Source organism: Anguilla anguilla, chromosome 8 (genome assembly GCF_013347855.1).
Source record: "Anguilla anguilla isolate fAngAng1 chromosome 8, fAngAng1.pri, whole genome shotgun sequence".
NCBI lineage: Eukaryota > Metazoa > Chordata > Actinopteri > Anguilliformes > Anguillidae > Anguilla > Anguilla anguilla.
Window position 1 is genome coordinate 44,871,755 of NC_049208.1, and position 15,390 is coordinate 44,887,144.

The 15,390-nt window shown below is 35.4% G+C and overlaps 1 protein-coding gene across 9 annotated transcripts in view; it reads left to right on the top strand.

Moving 5' to 3' along the window:
- The window catches only part of csmd3b (CUB and Sushi multiple domains 3b), a 938,142-nt gene extending 928,335 nt beyond the window's left edge, over positions 1-9,807 (top strand). For all 9 annotated transcript variants that reach the window (XM_035430384.1, XM_035430386.1, XM_035430391.1 and 6 more), the window contains one exon: positions 7,433-9,807. In XM_035430384.1, the coding sequence (XP_035286275.1) occupies positions 7,433-7,592 (160 nt within the window). In that variant the 3' untranslated portion in view covers positions 7,593-9,807. The remainder of the gene's footprint in view (positions 1-7,432) is intronic.
- Positions 9,808-15,390: the final 5,583 nt, after the last annotated feature.

Consider the following 15,390-nt stretch of genomic DNA (forward strand, 5'->3'; position numbering starts at 1 on the left):
AAACATCACTCCTCTCTTTTTCAGGCCAACTTCCACCCCCTACTAGATAAATTACAAAGTAAAATTAAATTCTGGAAAACTCTCCCTATCTCCCTAGGTGAGTGAACTACATTAAGACGATAATCTTACCTCAAATATTATACCTAATTCAAAATATCCCCATTTTTCTGTCATCTTTAAGAGCTTAAACTCAATAATAATGCCTTTCTTATGGAATTACAAAACTCATAGCATAAGTAGAAAACATCTCTGCAAATCCAAATCTAGAGGAGGACTAGCTCTTCCAAATTTCATACTATATTACTGGGCTGTTTTTCCGAGTTTCAATATACCTTAACGTTTTACGAAGGTTCCTAAGGTATACCTTTCAAAGGGAAACCGCTTTTTTACGAGTGTTTCCCAGACTATACCTTAACAGTTGCTTTAAGGGACACCTCAAAGGTACATTGTAAAGTTGGAGCTGGCCTTCACTGTGGTGCTGAAAAGTTTATCAATCGATACCAAGCGAATAGATTGTCTCACTTGTAAAGGCTTATGAATGACGTTTTAATATAACAAGTGTTGTCATAATCATTTTACATCAATCTAATATTGCAGAAGAGGAAACTATGCCTACTAGAGATCATCTGCTAATCTCTTTAAGAGTCAATTAAGACGAGACCTTGTGATAGTTTCAATAAATACGTACATATAAGCTACAAAGGATAAAATAAAAAGCATCAATCGGGACATATAAGCCATAGTCTGGGACTTCGTGGAAGACCAGGAAAAAGGATATAGGCTACATATGGGTGAATTATTTTGTTCTTCTTGAAACAAAGGTCTAATGTTAATTTGTTTTTGTCACACAATATATAGGCAACTGTAGCAGCATATCCACTGATTCCCGCGAACTTTTCTCTGCAATGCAAAAATGATCGTAGATGAAAGGCAATTTGCGTGTCTGTGGAAATTGATCATGATTAATTCTATCCCGGGTATGCCTTATGAATAGGTCTACCTGTTAAAGTGATTTGTTCATCCACCTTAATTTGCTGTTGGATAATCTTAAGTTTAACCAAGAATATCATTATTGGGTTGTTTACCAAAAATCGTAATACAACATGGTAAGAAAAATGTTCCATAATGTTGATATTTACCCAGTGCTATTTTGTTTTATATAGGAGGTGTGAGCTAAAGGAAGGGGATGTAGATCATTTGGCTATGTTTGTTCATTATGAGCCACCGTACCTGTATGTGTGTTTATGGCTAGGCCAATCAACGGGCTCTAGTTCGGTCATGCAAGTAGACTCACTCAACGTTGGCTTTGCACACACAGGTTTTGTATTCTTAATAAACCGGCGGTTTGTTCCAAGTCAGTGTGATCATTGACTCACACACAAATAAACTAATGTCTACAGGGTATGCAGTCAGAAAAGCCATATCCTCAGTTAGCTCCACTACGTATAAATTTTTTTTTTAAACTTTTTTTTAACTTTTTTTTTCTTTTCACAAATTGGATTAGTATCATGGATAGGCCCTATACTTAATTACCATCATGATGGGGATAGACAGGTAAAACGACAACATTCTCATGACGTGCTATGCACAGAAACGTTAATTGGATAATTACTTTTTGTAAAGTTAATATTAAACTGTCATTTTCACATGCCAATGTGCTACTAGGTGCGCACTGTATTACAACTGTTGATTTGAAAAGCAAAATGTTGGCACACTGGTGATTGTGTGATGCTCTGACATTTGTGTAAATTTCATCAACTTTATATACAGTGATTCCAAAGTGTTTCATATCTTTGTTTTCAGCACAAACTCAGCTACAATAATATGGCAGCAGTAAGTAGGTCAGAGTCATGTGTGGATTGTAAACTGCTCTAAAAACACAAACTGTAAACAGTAGTTTTGAACATGCACAGGAATGTTGTAATAAAGCACACTGAACAATTGTGACTAAGACTTTTGGTCACTGAAATGTGTTCATCAAGGTCTTGGGTATCAAAAGATGACAAAATATTTTAGCAAATCCAATGAGAAATATAAAATACATTGCTAAAAGTTAGTGTTGTGACTACTATTTTTCAACACCAGGTGAAAATGGGAGGGCAAATGGCCTTTCTGTAATGAATATGCATTGGGTAGGACGACCTGCCAGCTAAGTAGGCTATTCACACCTGGCCGCATGCCTCCCCACCACTAAGACAAAGACTCAGTGAGCCATTTAGAAGACAGAAACAAAGACATCTTTTGATTTTCAGAACATTTATTGAAGCAAACTATATGCATGGAAGATGAGATGAGACTGGTGTACTCTTGCAACGCTTGCGTGGCCTCTTAGCTAGTGGTGAACTAGGCCGTGTTTCCTGATCAGCATCTCTGTAAATATGATAAAAACAAAACTTAGGAAATGTGACATGATTACATCATATACAAACAAAGAACCAAACAAACACAACCAGAAGCAGAGAGGTAGCTTATAATTTTGAGATGCAATAGTTCGAATCGTTCGTAGTGTGGGAATTTACAAACGCGCATATTGCTGGATATTCCTACAAACACACAGATACGTTGCAATACAGTACACATATTTACCAATATGATCATAAGAAATATACTTACGCATGAAGTTGATCCTCAGCTGGATCCGTTCGCTGTTCGAAATGACACCACTCTTCATCAGTGTCGGCTTCCGGACGGACCGTTTTCCAAAATTAAACGAAATGTTCACCTCAGAAGTGAATTAGGCGACACTTTGACATTCTACCCCGCTTTCGCAGACTTGGCATTTCTCACATGGATCTCGCATCGCCCCTCCTTTAGTCTCCTTCTATGGAGAGTAATTATAATGTTGTTAACATGTGAATGCGATTTGGGCGGACTTCCTGCTGAGGGAAATTCACATAGTAATGAGTAAAGTTTAACGAAGCATACATGGTCTAATTAATCAAATTTAAAACTTTTAAAACAATTCATATTATTTGCCAATGGGCGCATTGGAAAGTCGCGCAGGTTTCTGTCAATGTTTTTGTTGCATCTGTATGATAACAGCACGTGAAGTTAATCATCCAAATAGAAACGAAAGTTAATTTCATCTTGTCGAGCTCCGCCAGCAGAGCTCTCGACCCCAGAGGGTTAAAGGTATACCTTTCATAAGGTATACCATAGCTAAGGAGACGCTGGGAAACAGCTCGAGACCTAAAGGAAGACCTTAAGGTATACCTTACGATGCACGTAGCGCTAAGGAGACTCTGGGAAACGCAGCCCTGGTGTGTGAGAGAATGTGTATGGATCTATAGGTGTGGCAGCAATCACTTCAGGATGTCGGATCAGGACGCTATTTGGTGTTCAGGTGAGAGTGTAGAAAAAAGAGATGCGGAGTCCAGGTCTAGGGTTTAGGCTGTTTAAATATCTCAAAGAGCAGTACACAAAAAAAATGTGCTTGTGTGGTTATTTTATGGACGCACACGCTAAAAGAAATGTTGATCAGACGTCACCGTGATCCGAGGTAGTAGAGGACCTGCTGCTGTCTCGCATGTCTCACTCACTGCTGCGCTCGCAGGGGGAAAAAACGCACAGGGGAACGGTCTTTTTTACAACTGGGCTTCTGCCATTAAGTCATTTGCTTTTTGGCTAGATACCTCGATCTCTCCACCTAACTGGTTAAAAATAGAACAGGAAGATTGCCATCCCTATTCCATAGGTGCTATACTTCTAGCTCCCTCTCCAATTTATAAATCTACAATTATAATCCAATCATACATAACCTAACGCGTATATGGAAACAAATTCAATCCCATTTCGGTCTTAAGCCTATATCTCTCGCTGTACGCATCGCAAAAAAATCCCACTTTCACTCCATCCAATTTAGATAAAAACTTCTGCACATGGAGTGATTCAGGAATCCATAGTATCAAAGATCTATATATTGAGGGTACATTTGCCACCTTCGCACAACTACAAAGGACATTTAATCTCCCGAACAGCAATTGTTTCAGATTAGAGATTACATACGAAAATATTTAATAGGATTTGAAATTGAAAGACAATCAACAATAGACAATTGTCTAAAAACGTCACCATATCAAGATCATTTCATCTCCTACCTATATGACACCCTTATCACCCTACTATATTGTTTTATTCTATATATATTGTATTATTATTTCCTTGGTGTGAAGCACTTTGGGCTGCTACTGCTGTATGAAAGGTGCTGTATAAATGAAGTTTATTATTATTATTATTATCAATAACCTCTCAATCTTCTGGAAGTTTTAAGGCCAGCTAGGAAAAAGAAATAGGTATTCAAATTCCAGATTACACATAGGAAGAAAGTCTCAAACACATACACACGCTCAAATAACGGCAGACACTGTCTTATTCAATTTAAAATATTACATAGACTCCATTACTCCAAGGTAAAAATACACAGCATATATCAGTGTTTCCTGTGGAATTGATCTCTTGGTGTGGTGGTGGGTGTCTGAAGGGGGGGGGGTGTAGCAAAGGCAAAAAAGTTTAAGACTATGAAAACATAACCTCTTGAGACTTTTTAAAGGTTTTTTTAAATATCTAAATCTATCTTTTAGCTCTGACAAGCTCTTGATACAAGGAATAGCAGTTTGCAGGTACTTTAAAACCATAAATCGTTTGTTAACCCTCGTATTGTTTGTAAATATTGAAGCAAAATAGGCCTGTATTTTGAGTTGTGGTGGTGTGAGAACAATTAAAATAGCACATTGCCCATCTAGAAGTTCTATCTTCAAGAATAAAGGACTATATAACCAAAATTGATACTCAAGTAAAGTTACATATTGCACTTTAAAAGGGACATTCTTCTGCTAAATTAACTCAATTACCATGACAAAACAGTACTTCGTTAGAATGTTTTATCTTTTTATTTAACAATATAATTTGAGCTGGGTCCACATTCAAAGCCCTTTCTCTCTGTCTCTCTCACACTCAGTAACAGAGTTTACATGCATTGTCCATGCAAAAAAAGGAAAAAGTGAGAAAAATGGCTTTAAAGATTCTGTTCTGTTACATTCTAATTCTACTGAGAAGCAAGATACAAAAATTTCCAAACTAACTTATGCTTGATTAATGTATTTTTTTATTAGCTAGTGTTGTCTGTGTTCATTTCTGAACACTGCAGCAGCTTGTGAGACTGCTCCTCTCGTTATAATCATAATCATCATTGGAATGCAGCCCTCTTTGCCAGCTGTAGCGACTGTAGCGTAACTCAGTTTGCTAAGCTCACTACATTCACAAAACCTTAAAAATAAACACTTTCCCTTTCGTTTTCTGCGACATCTGACGGGTTTCTCCAGGTCACCATTATAATCAGATGTACTGTACCATTATAACAGCAGCTCTAGATTTAAAAAAAAAGGGTAGGCAGTACGTAGCTCAACTGGAACAGGTTCCGCTTCGGCTCAAACAAACACTGTTTATTTTCAGATAACGTTACATATTTATCACATTTATTTTTTACTTGTCCGATCAGACAACTGCATGAGGCATTCCACTTGCCCGAACAGAGTTAGGATCCGCCAGTTGTCATCACCGAATGATAGTTAGTGCCAGTGCTTGAGATGGGCAGGAGCTGTCAGGACTTATATAAGAGTACCGACTCTTCTTTTGATTACCAACATTAATTTATTTTAAACAGTATGTATTTTGAGGAGTAGGTACAGGGACGTATTTTGGTCCAATTCAAACACTGGTTAACACTATGGTATTTTTGTAATATTTGAAGCGTCGCTACCTACCTTTTCGTTGTCTTTTGGTCACTGAAGGTAAAAAGTAACGTTTTGACAGACAGTGTGACCTTCGCGCGCTGCAAATCTTCTGACCACCTCAGAAAGGAGGAAGCACTGAGCATGCGGCCTAGGCTCTTTTTGAAAATAAATATGTGGATGCGATAATATTTTTTAAAGCGCATTTAGACAGAAATATTTAGAAAGTTTAACATTTGTAATTTATTAATTCAATATATAGGCTATATACAGTAAAAATATAATTTTTTTATTTTATTTTAATTATTTTTTTTATTATGGTGTGGCAGCAAGGATTTTGCCGTGGCGCCACACCATGGCAAAACCTTACCAGCGGAAACGTTATATATCCAGATGTATCACCCACATGTGATAAATGTCATTCCTCAGAGGCAACTCTTTTTCATAGCTTCGTATTATGCCCCAAAGTTACGTCTTTTTGGAGTGATATCTTCAACATCTCCATTAGAACCAGAACCTTTATTGATTATTCTTGGTATATCTGAAGCATTAAGAAGACTCACCACAGCCCAACAACAATTCCTCTCTTACTGCCTCATCACAGCAAAAAAACTACTACTTATGTCATGGAAAGAAACAACAGTTCCTACCTCCAAAATATAACTGCATGATCTAACCAGTACATTACATTTGGAAAGGATAAGATATGTCTTAAAAGGGCAGACTCCCACAATATACTATGACTTGGCAATCCCTCATATCACACCTTGCAGATAGAAGTTCCTAAGTTGTAGCGTATACTTATACACAGTTTTATATTTTATTTAATGAGTGAATGAGTGAGAGAAGTATAGAGAACAGGGAAGACAAGGAAGACTAAGATGAAAGTTAAAGGTAGGAAATGAATGTACCTATTTGAGATATGTTCCTATTCTTAGATTTCTTTTATGTCTCTTATTTAGTATATACATATACATTTTATCTTTGTCAATTTGTATTTAATTTATTTTTCTTTTATTTAAAATTTTTTTAATTTGTTTGTTTTTGATACTGTTCCAAATCTCAAAATGCAATTCTGTATCTTTTATATCATCTGTTTTATATCTGTGAAAATAGATAAATATAATTTTATAACTCTTTCATATAAATGAAAATGAGCATTGACACAACAATATGCTGTATGTATAAACGTCTCTGCATAATAGACTGCCTATGGGAGAAATAAATGCCGTTTCAGTTTTCAGGATCTGTGCATTTCAACCTCCTAAATGCTTTTGGCATTACAAGAATGTTTTAGAGAGTATTTGTTGCAATGTATTGTGGAACGTGTTAGTGTTATTTTAGCTGTAGAAAGAACAATATGAACGCAAACGCCAGTTAATGGATGTGTTCCACATCACACCCATTGAAGTAACTCAGAAAACTACTTCAGAAAATTGCACTGCATCTTTGGATGTAAATACCCTCAAATCAAAGCTAGCAGACTGCACTTGTTTCATTTCAAATCCAACGTGCTGGAGTACAGCCAAAACAACAAAATTATGTCTGCCCAAATATTTTGTGTTTTCTTATGTGGTGTGACATTTTTTTTTTAAGTTGTGTATGAGTAAATAGATAATTGTCTAAATAGAAAACTCTTCAAACTAGTCATTCAAGAACAGCTGCTGGTATGTCTTCTGCTTGAAATGTACTTTTCTTTGTAGGACTGCACCGAAAACTCAGTACACTGGCTGCTCAGTCCACGAGAACAACAATGGCCAAGCCGCATTTGAAAATCCCATGTACAACACAAATGCGAAGTCAGTTGAAGGAAAAGCAGTTCGATTTGACCCCACCTTAAACACAGTCTGCACTATGGTATAATGGATTTGATTCCATGAAAACTTTTTCATGCTTTGCAAAACTAGCATTTTACAGTGAATCTGGAGGGTCCAATAGTACACTGACGTACACTGACATTTAAAGCACACTTTTCAGGAACCAACGGCAAATGTGCGCCAGGAAGACTTGGAAACCTTAATGTTTTAATGTCTCCAACTTATACTTGGAGACTAATTATGTGACCTTATGTGCACTCTGAGAGTGCTTCTTTACCGTTCTTTATTTGGTCTTTTTTGCATATGTGTGAGGAGCACTGTACGCCTATATTTTTGCGCTATATTACCACATTGGATGGGCTGGGGTTAAGAGATTATAACCATGAGTTTATATAAATATGCTCTTCACATCAAAGAAGGCACAAAACTGTGTTACAGCTTTCATTCTTTTTCTTTTTTTTCTTTTTTTTTATGCCCGTCCCCCTTCATTTAATCATCACTGGTAAGTTTTTCGCATACATAAAAAAAAAAAAAAAACAATTATACACATTGTGTAGGGTCTTGGATTTATGTCTGAGTTTTTATTGATTTGATTTTTTAAATTATTTGAATCATGATAATTGTAATAAAAACAAAACATCAATCTTGAAGAGCAAGTATTCCCTACAGTGTACTGCAATCACGAACAGTGCGTTCTTGAAAAGAGTTGCTTTTCAAGAAGCACTTTGAAGACCTAGAAAATCAGAACTGGTTCAGTCTGAAGCGTTCTTTAGAAAATAATATCCCTCCCAGAAAACTGTCAATGAAATGATGTTGACAAGACGACTTTGCTCGTTGTTTAATATACACTTGGTTTTGATGAAGGTTGAGAAGACAGCTTTTTCTGGTCATTTTTTGTTTCAACATCAAACTACTTAATTTCAAAACTCAATTTAAAATTATGATTATAACATATGGCTAACCTAATGAATCACTACACCCTGCCGAACACCTGATGCTGGCACACCATTCAAGGGGGTTCACAATCTCCAGCACAAATTCAGAGAGTTGAGGTAAGAGACAGAAATCAACAACAAAATACATTAGCTAATTAGTCCTGTTTTAACTTCCTGTAAAAATAACTTATGTACTATATCATATTTTCAGTGGTTCAAAAGTTTACATACACGTTGTTTGTATTTGGTGGCATTGCCTTTTAATTGTTAATTGCTCCTGATGCCTCCAACTCCTTCACCAGTTCCTTTGTTGTTCTCTTGGGGTTCATTTGAACCTTCAGACCAAAGTAAGTTCAGCCCTGGGAGTTCATTCACCTTCCTGAACGATGCAGTGTCTGTTTGGTCCCAAGATTTTTATATTTGCATACAATTGTTTTTACAGATGCGCATTGTACCTTCAGTACCTTCAGGAAATTGCTCCTAAGGGAAAACTTGACTTGTGGAGGTCCTTCTTTCTGAGGTCTTAGCTGAGTTGCTTGGATGTTCCCATGTTATCAAGGGCAAAAAGGCAGTGGCTGTAAAGGTAGGTCCTTAAATACAGCCACAGATGCCAATTCACTTCCACCTAACCCCTAATTATGACAATCGGCCAATCAGAAAAGCTTCTAAAAAGTCATTACAAATATGGAATCTTCCAGACTTTTGAGCCACTGCAATTCTGATATAGTGCATTAAATCTACCTCTAATTTCTCTTCCTAATTCCTCTTCTTTTCATCACTTCTTTCCTTTTCTTATGCTTTCCATATTTACTTTTTCTTCCTTTCCTTTACTTTTTTCTGAGATAAATCCATCTCTAATTGATTGTTTTAAAATTATTTCTGATGTGAACAAAGTAGATGCCCTAATTGACTTGTATGGTAAATGTATGGTAGCATGAAATGTGCGGAGTTGGTGCAAAGAGATCCAGAGAATGACTGCTGGAAGTTTGTGACCTAGGAACATCAGTTCCATTGAGAAATTGCTCCTGCTTGTTTTGGGGGGTAGTTGCTTTAAGTTTTGCACTTCAACATATGTTCAATTGGATTCAGATCGAGTGAATGACTTGGCCAGTCTAGGATTTTCCTGTTTTTTGTTTTTAAAACTTTATAGCATTATTGTTTGTGATCATTGCTGTAGAACTAAACGATTGGTGGTATGTGATTCATCACTTACTCTTTTCTTCTTCTCCTTCTATCCATCTTGTCCTTTTCTTTTACTTCGTTCTTTTCATCAGTTCTTCTCTTCTTTCCATTTTTACTTCTGCTTCTTTCCATCTTTACTTATTTTCTTCTACTTTTGTTTTCTTATTTCTTCTCTTCATCACGTCTTTCATTCTTTTTTCTTCTTTCCATCTTTCCATCTCAACTTTTCTTCTGTCTTCTGTTCCTCTTTCTCCTTCTGTACTTTTCTTCTACTTTTCTTTTCATCACTTTACTTTTTTTATTCTTTTCTATTCTTTATCTTATTTCTTCTTTTCCCTCACTTCTTTCCTTATTTAGTTCGTCTTTTCTTCTACTTCTTTTTCCCCCTCTATACTATCTGCTTGTATGACTTATTTTCATCACTTCTTTCTATTTTCTTCTCCTTTCCATCTTTACTGCCTTTTCTACTACTTTTTTCTGTCTGTCGTAAAATTGTTTTAAAATTGTTAGATGTGAACAAAGTAGAAGCCCTAATTGACTTGCCAAAAGAAATGTTTGGTAATTTGAAGTTTTGTGACCTATGAACATCAGATCTCTTCCATTGTAAAATTGCTCCTGCTTGTTTAGGGGTCTAGTTTAAGTTTTGTTCTTCAGAACATTTGGTTTCATTGAATCAAAAAAAAAAAAAAACTAATGAGATTTAAAAACCCTGTTTTTTTTGTTTTTTTTTTATGGACAAAATTTGTGACCTATTTTTACAGTGCCTACGATCTTGTCTGATCCAGTGCTTCTGCGCCTTTTAATTTTGTTAATTTATTTTATTTAAGTTAATTTATTTTCTTTACTGCTTTGTTAAAGTAATGTTCACTTAAAAACTATACATTTTTAACACCGGCCTAATATTTCCACTTCTGTTTTACCTGTTAAGATTGCAATAAAATCCCATGCCATTTTGTAATTAACACTTTGACAAAGTGTAATGTTTTTGCAGTACATCTGGGTACTTCTGTGTTTTATGCATTCACACTAATAAAAACAGGAAAAACATTTTTTTAAAGGAAATATATTTTTATGGGAAATAATTTGTAAAATGTATGACAAGTAAATTTTACATGCAATGTAAGAATAATAAATTTTCTGGTTGCATTTGTAAATATCTGCTTCTTCCTTCTTCTTTTTTTATCTTCCTGCTTCTTATTCCTTTATTACTTCTTCCTGTTTCTTCTTCTTCCTGATTCTACTTCATTCCTTCTTTTTCCTGCTCCTTCTTCCTTTTTTTCTCTTTAAATTTGCCTATGTACTGCACGGTTTTACCCCAGCAACATTTTCTACAATACTTACAAAAAAGCTTTTTATTCATTTCTGGAGAGATTTTTGATATGTTTCTGGACCCCTTGATATTTTAGACCACTATACTTGACAGAAAGCTTGTAATTCCCCCTTGAAAATTATGGAACAGTAAGTTTGTCTCCTCCTCCGTCCTCAAACCCACCCACACCATCCACTGAGGACACACTGTTGAGCGCTACAAGCAAAATGACAAGCGAAGAGGTATTGAAAATCTTATTTTTATCAATATGGGTGGTAATAGTAACTAGACAATTCCTGTAGAAATTGTGAAGTGTGGTTGCCGCCAATGCAACGTGTCTGACATGAAGCCAAACATGACCACATTTGCCAATGCCTGGTTCTGTCAAGGCTGTATTTGCGATCTGTCCTCTCCAGATTGTGGTTGCTATGGCGTTCTAGGCGGTTGCTAGGGTGTTCTAGATGGTGGCAAGGGTGTTGCAAGGGGGTAGTTGCTTTAAGTTTTGCACTTCAACATATGTTCAATTGGATTCAGATCGAGTGAATGACTTGGCCAGTCTAGGATTTTCCTGTTTTTTGTTTTTAAAACTTTATAGCATTATTGTTTGTGATCATTGCTGTAGAACTAAACGATTGGTGGTATGTGATTCATCACTTACTCTTTTCTTCTTCTCCTTCTATCCATCTTGTCCTTTTCTTTTACTTCGTTCTTTTCATCAGTTCTTCTCTTCTTTCCATTTTTACTTCTGCTTCTTTCCATCTTTACTTATTTTCTTCTACTTTTGTTTTCTTATTTCTTCTCTTCATCACGTCTTTCATTCTTTTTTCTTCTTTCCATCTTTCCATCTCAACTTTTCTTCTGTCTTCTGTTCCTCTTTCTCCTTCTGTACTTTTCTTCTACTTTTCTTTTCATCACTTTACTTCTTTTTTATTCTTTTCTATTCTTTATCTTATTTCTTCTTTTCCCTCACTTCTTTCCTTATTTAGTTCGTCTTTTCTTCTACTTCTTTTTTCCCCTCTATACTATCTGCTTGTATGACTTATTTTCATCACTTCTTTCTATTTTCTTCTCCTTTCCATCTTTACTGCCTTTTCTACTACTTTTTTCTGTCTGTCGTAAAATTGTTTTAAAATTGTTAGATGTGAACAAAGTAGAAGCCCTAATTGACTTGCCAAAAGAAATGTTTGGTAATTTGAAGTTTTGTGACCTATGAACATCAGATCTCTTCCATTGTAAAATTGCTCCTGCTTGTTTAGGGGTCTAGTTTAAGTTTTGTTCTTCAGAACATTTGGTTTCATTGAATCAAAAAAAAAAAAAACTAATGAGATTTAAAAACCCTGTTTTTTTTTGTTTTTTTTTTATGGACAAAATTTGTGACCTATTTTTACAGTGCCTACGATCTTGTCTGATCCAGTGCTTCTGCGCCTTTTAATTTTGTTAATTTATTTTATTTAAGTTAATTTATTTTCTTTACTGCTTTGTTAAAGTAATGTTCACTTAAAAACTATACATTTTTAACACCGGCCTAATATTTCCACTTCTGTTTTACCTGTTAAGATTGCAATAAAATCCCATGCCATTTTGTAATTAACACTTTGACAAAGTGTAATGTTTTTGCAGTACATCTGGGTACTTCTGTGTTTTATGCATTCACACTAATAAAAACAGGAAAAACATTTTTTAAAAGGAAATATATTTTTATGGGAAATAATTTGTAAAATGTATGACAAGTAAATTTTACATGCAATGTAAGAATAATAAATTTTCTGGTTGCATTTGTAAATATCTGCTTCTTCCTTCTTCTTTTTTTATCTTCCTGCTTCTTATTCCTTTATTACTTCTTCCTGTTTCTTCTTCTTCCTGATTCTACTTCATTCCTTCTTTTTCCTGCTCCTTCTTCCTTTTTTTCTCTTTAAATTTGCCTATGTACTGCACGGTTTTACCCCAGCAACATTTTCTACAATACTTACAAAAAAGCTTTTTATTCATTTCTGGAGAGATTTTTGATATGTTTCTGGACCCCTTGATATTTTAGACCACTATACTTGACAGAAAGCTTGTAATTCCCCCTTGAAAATTATGGAACAGTAAGTTTGTCTCCTCCTCCGTCCTCAAACCCACCCACACCATCCACTGAGGACACACTGTTGAGCGCTACAAGCAAAATGACAAGCGAAGAGGTATTGAAAATCTTATTTTTATCAATATGGGTGGTAATAGTAACTAGACAATTCCTGTAGAAATTGTGAAGTGTGGTTGCCGCCAATGCAACGTGTCTGACATGAAGCCAAACATGACCACATTTGCCAATGCCTGGTTCTGTCAAGGCTGTATTTGCGATCTGTCCTCTCCAGATTGTGGTTGCTATGGCGTTCTAGGCGGTTGCTAGGGTGTTCTAGATGGTGGCAAGGGTGTTGCAAGGGGGTAGTTGCTTTAAGTTTTGCACTTCAACATATGTTCAATTGGATTCAGATCGAGTGAATGACTTGGCCAGTCTAGGATTTTCCTGTTTTTTGTTTTTAAAACTTTATAGCATTGTTGTTTGTGATCATTGCTGTAGAACTAAACGATTGGTGGTATGTGATTCATCACTTACTCTTTTCTTCTTCTCCTTCTATCCATCTTGTCCTTTTCTTTTACTTCGTTCTTTTCATCAGTTCTTCTCTTCTTTCCATTTTTACTTCTGCTTCTTTCCATCTTTACTTATTTTCTTCTACTTTTGTTTTCTTATTTCTTCTCTTCATCACGTCTTTCATTCTTTTTTCTTCTTTCCATCTTTCCATCTCAACTTTTCTTCTGTCTTCTGTTCCTCTTTCTCCTTCTGTACTTTTCTTCTACTTTTCTTTTCATCACTTTACTTGTTTTTTATTCTTTTCTATTCTTTATCTTATTTCTTCTTTTCCCTCACTTCTTTCCTTATTTAGTTCGTCTTTTCTTCTACTTCTTTTTTCCCCTCTATACTATCTGCTTGTATGACTTATTTTCATCACTTCTTTCTATTTTCTTCTCCTTTCCATCTTTACTGCCTTTTCTACTACTTTTTTCTGTCTGTCGTAAAATTGTTTTAAAATTGTTAGATGTGAACAAAGTAGAAGCCCTAATTGACTTGCCAAAAGAAATGTTTGGTAATTTGAAGTTTTGTGACCTATGAACATCAGATCTCTTCCATTGTAAAATTGCTCCTGCTTGTTTAGGGGTCTAGTTTAAGTTTTGTTCTTCAGAACATTTGGTTTCATTGAATCAAAAAAAAAAAAAACTAATGAGATTTAAAAACCCTGTTTTTTTTTGTTTTTTTTTTATGGACAAAATTTGTGACCTATTTTTACAGTGCCTACGATCTTGTCTGATCCAGTGCTTCTGCGCCTTTTAATTTTGTTAATTTATTTTATTTAAGTTAATTTATTTTCTTTACTGCTTTGTTAAAGTAATGTTCACTTAAAAACTATACATTTTTAACACCGGCCTAATATTTCCACTTCTGTTTTACCTGTTAAGATTGCAATAAAATCCCATGCCATTTTGTAATTAACACTTTGACAAAGTGTAATGTTTTTGCAGTACATCTGGGTACTTCTGTGTTTTATGCATTCACACTAATAAAAACAGGAAAAACATTTTTTAAAAGGAAATATATTTTTATGGGAAATAATTTGTAAAATGTATGACAAGTAAATTTTACATGCAATGTAAGAATAATAAATTTTCTGGTTGCATTTGTAAATATCTGCTTCTTCCTTCTTCTTTTTTTATCTTCCTGCTTCTTATTCCTTTATTACTTCTTCCTGTTTCTTCTTCTTCCTGATTCTACTTCATTCCTTCTTTTTCCTGCTCCTTCTTCCTTTTTTTCTCTTTAAATTTGCCTATGTACTGCACGGTTTTACCCCAGCAACATTTTCTACAATACTTACAAAAAAGCTTTTTATTCATTTCTGGAGAGATTTTTGATATGTTTCTGGACCCCTTGATATTTTAGACCACTATACTTGACAGAAAGCTTGTAATTCCCCCTTGAAAATTATGGAACAGTAAGTTTGTCTCCTCCTCCGTCCTCAAACCCACCCACACCATCCACTGAGGACACACTGTTGAGCGCTTACAAGCAAAATGATAAGCGAAGAGGTATTGAAAATCTTATTTTTATCAATATGGGTGGTAATAGTAACTAGACAATTCCTGTAGAAATTGTGAAGTGTGGTTGCCGCCAATGCAACGTGTCTGACATGAAGCCAAACATGACCACATTTGCCAATGCCTGGTTCTGTCAAGGCTGTATTTGCGATCTGTCCTCTCCAGATTGTGGTTGCTATGGCGTTCTAGGCGGTTGCTAGGGTGTTCTAGATGGTGGCAAGGGTGTTGCAAGGGGGTAGTTGCTTTAAGTTTTGCACTTCAACATATGTTCAATTGGATTCAGATCGAGT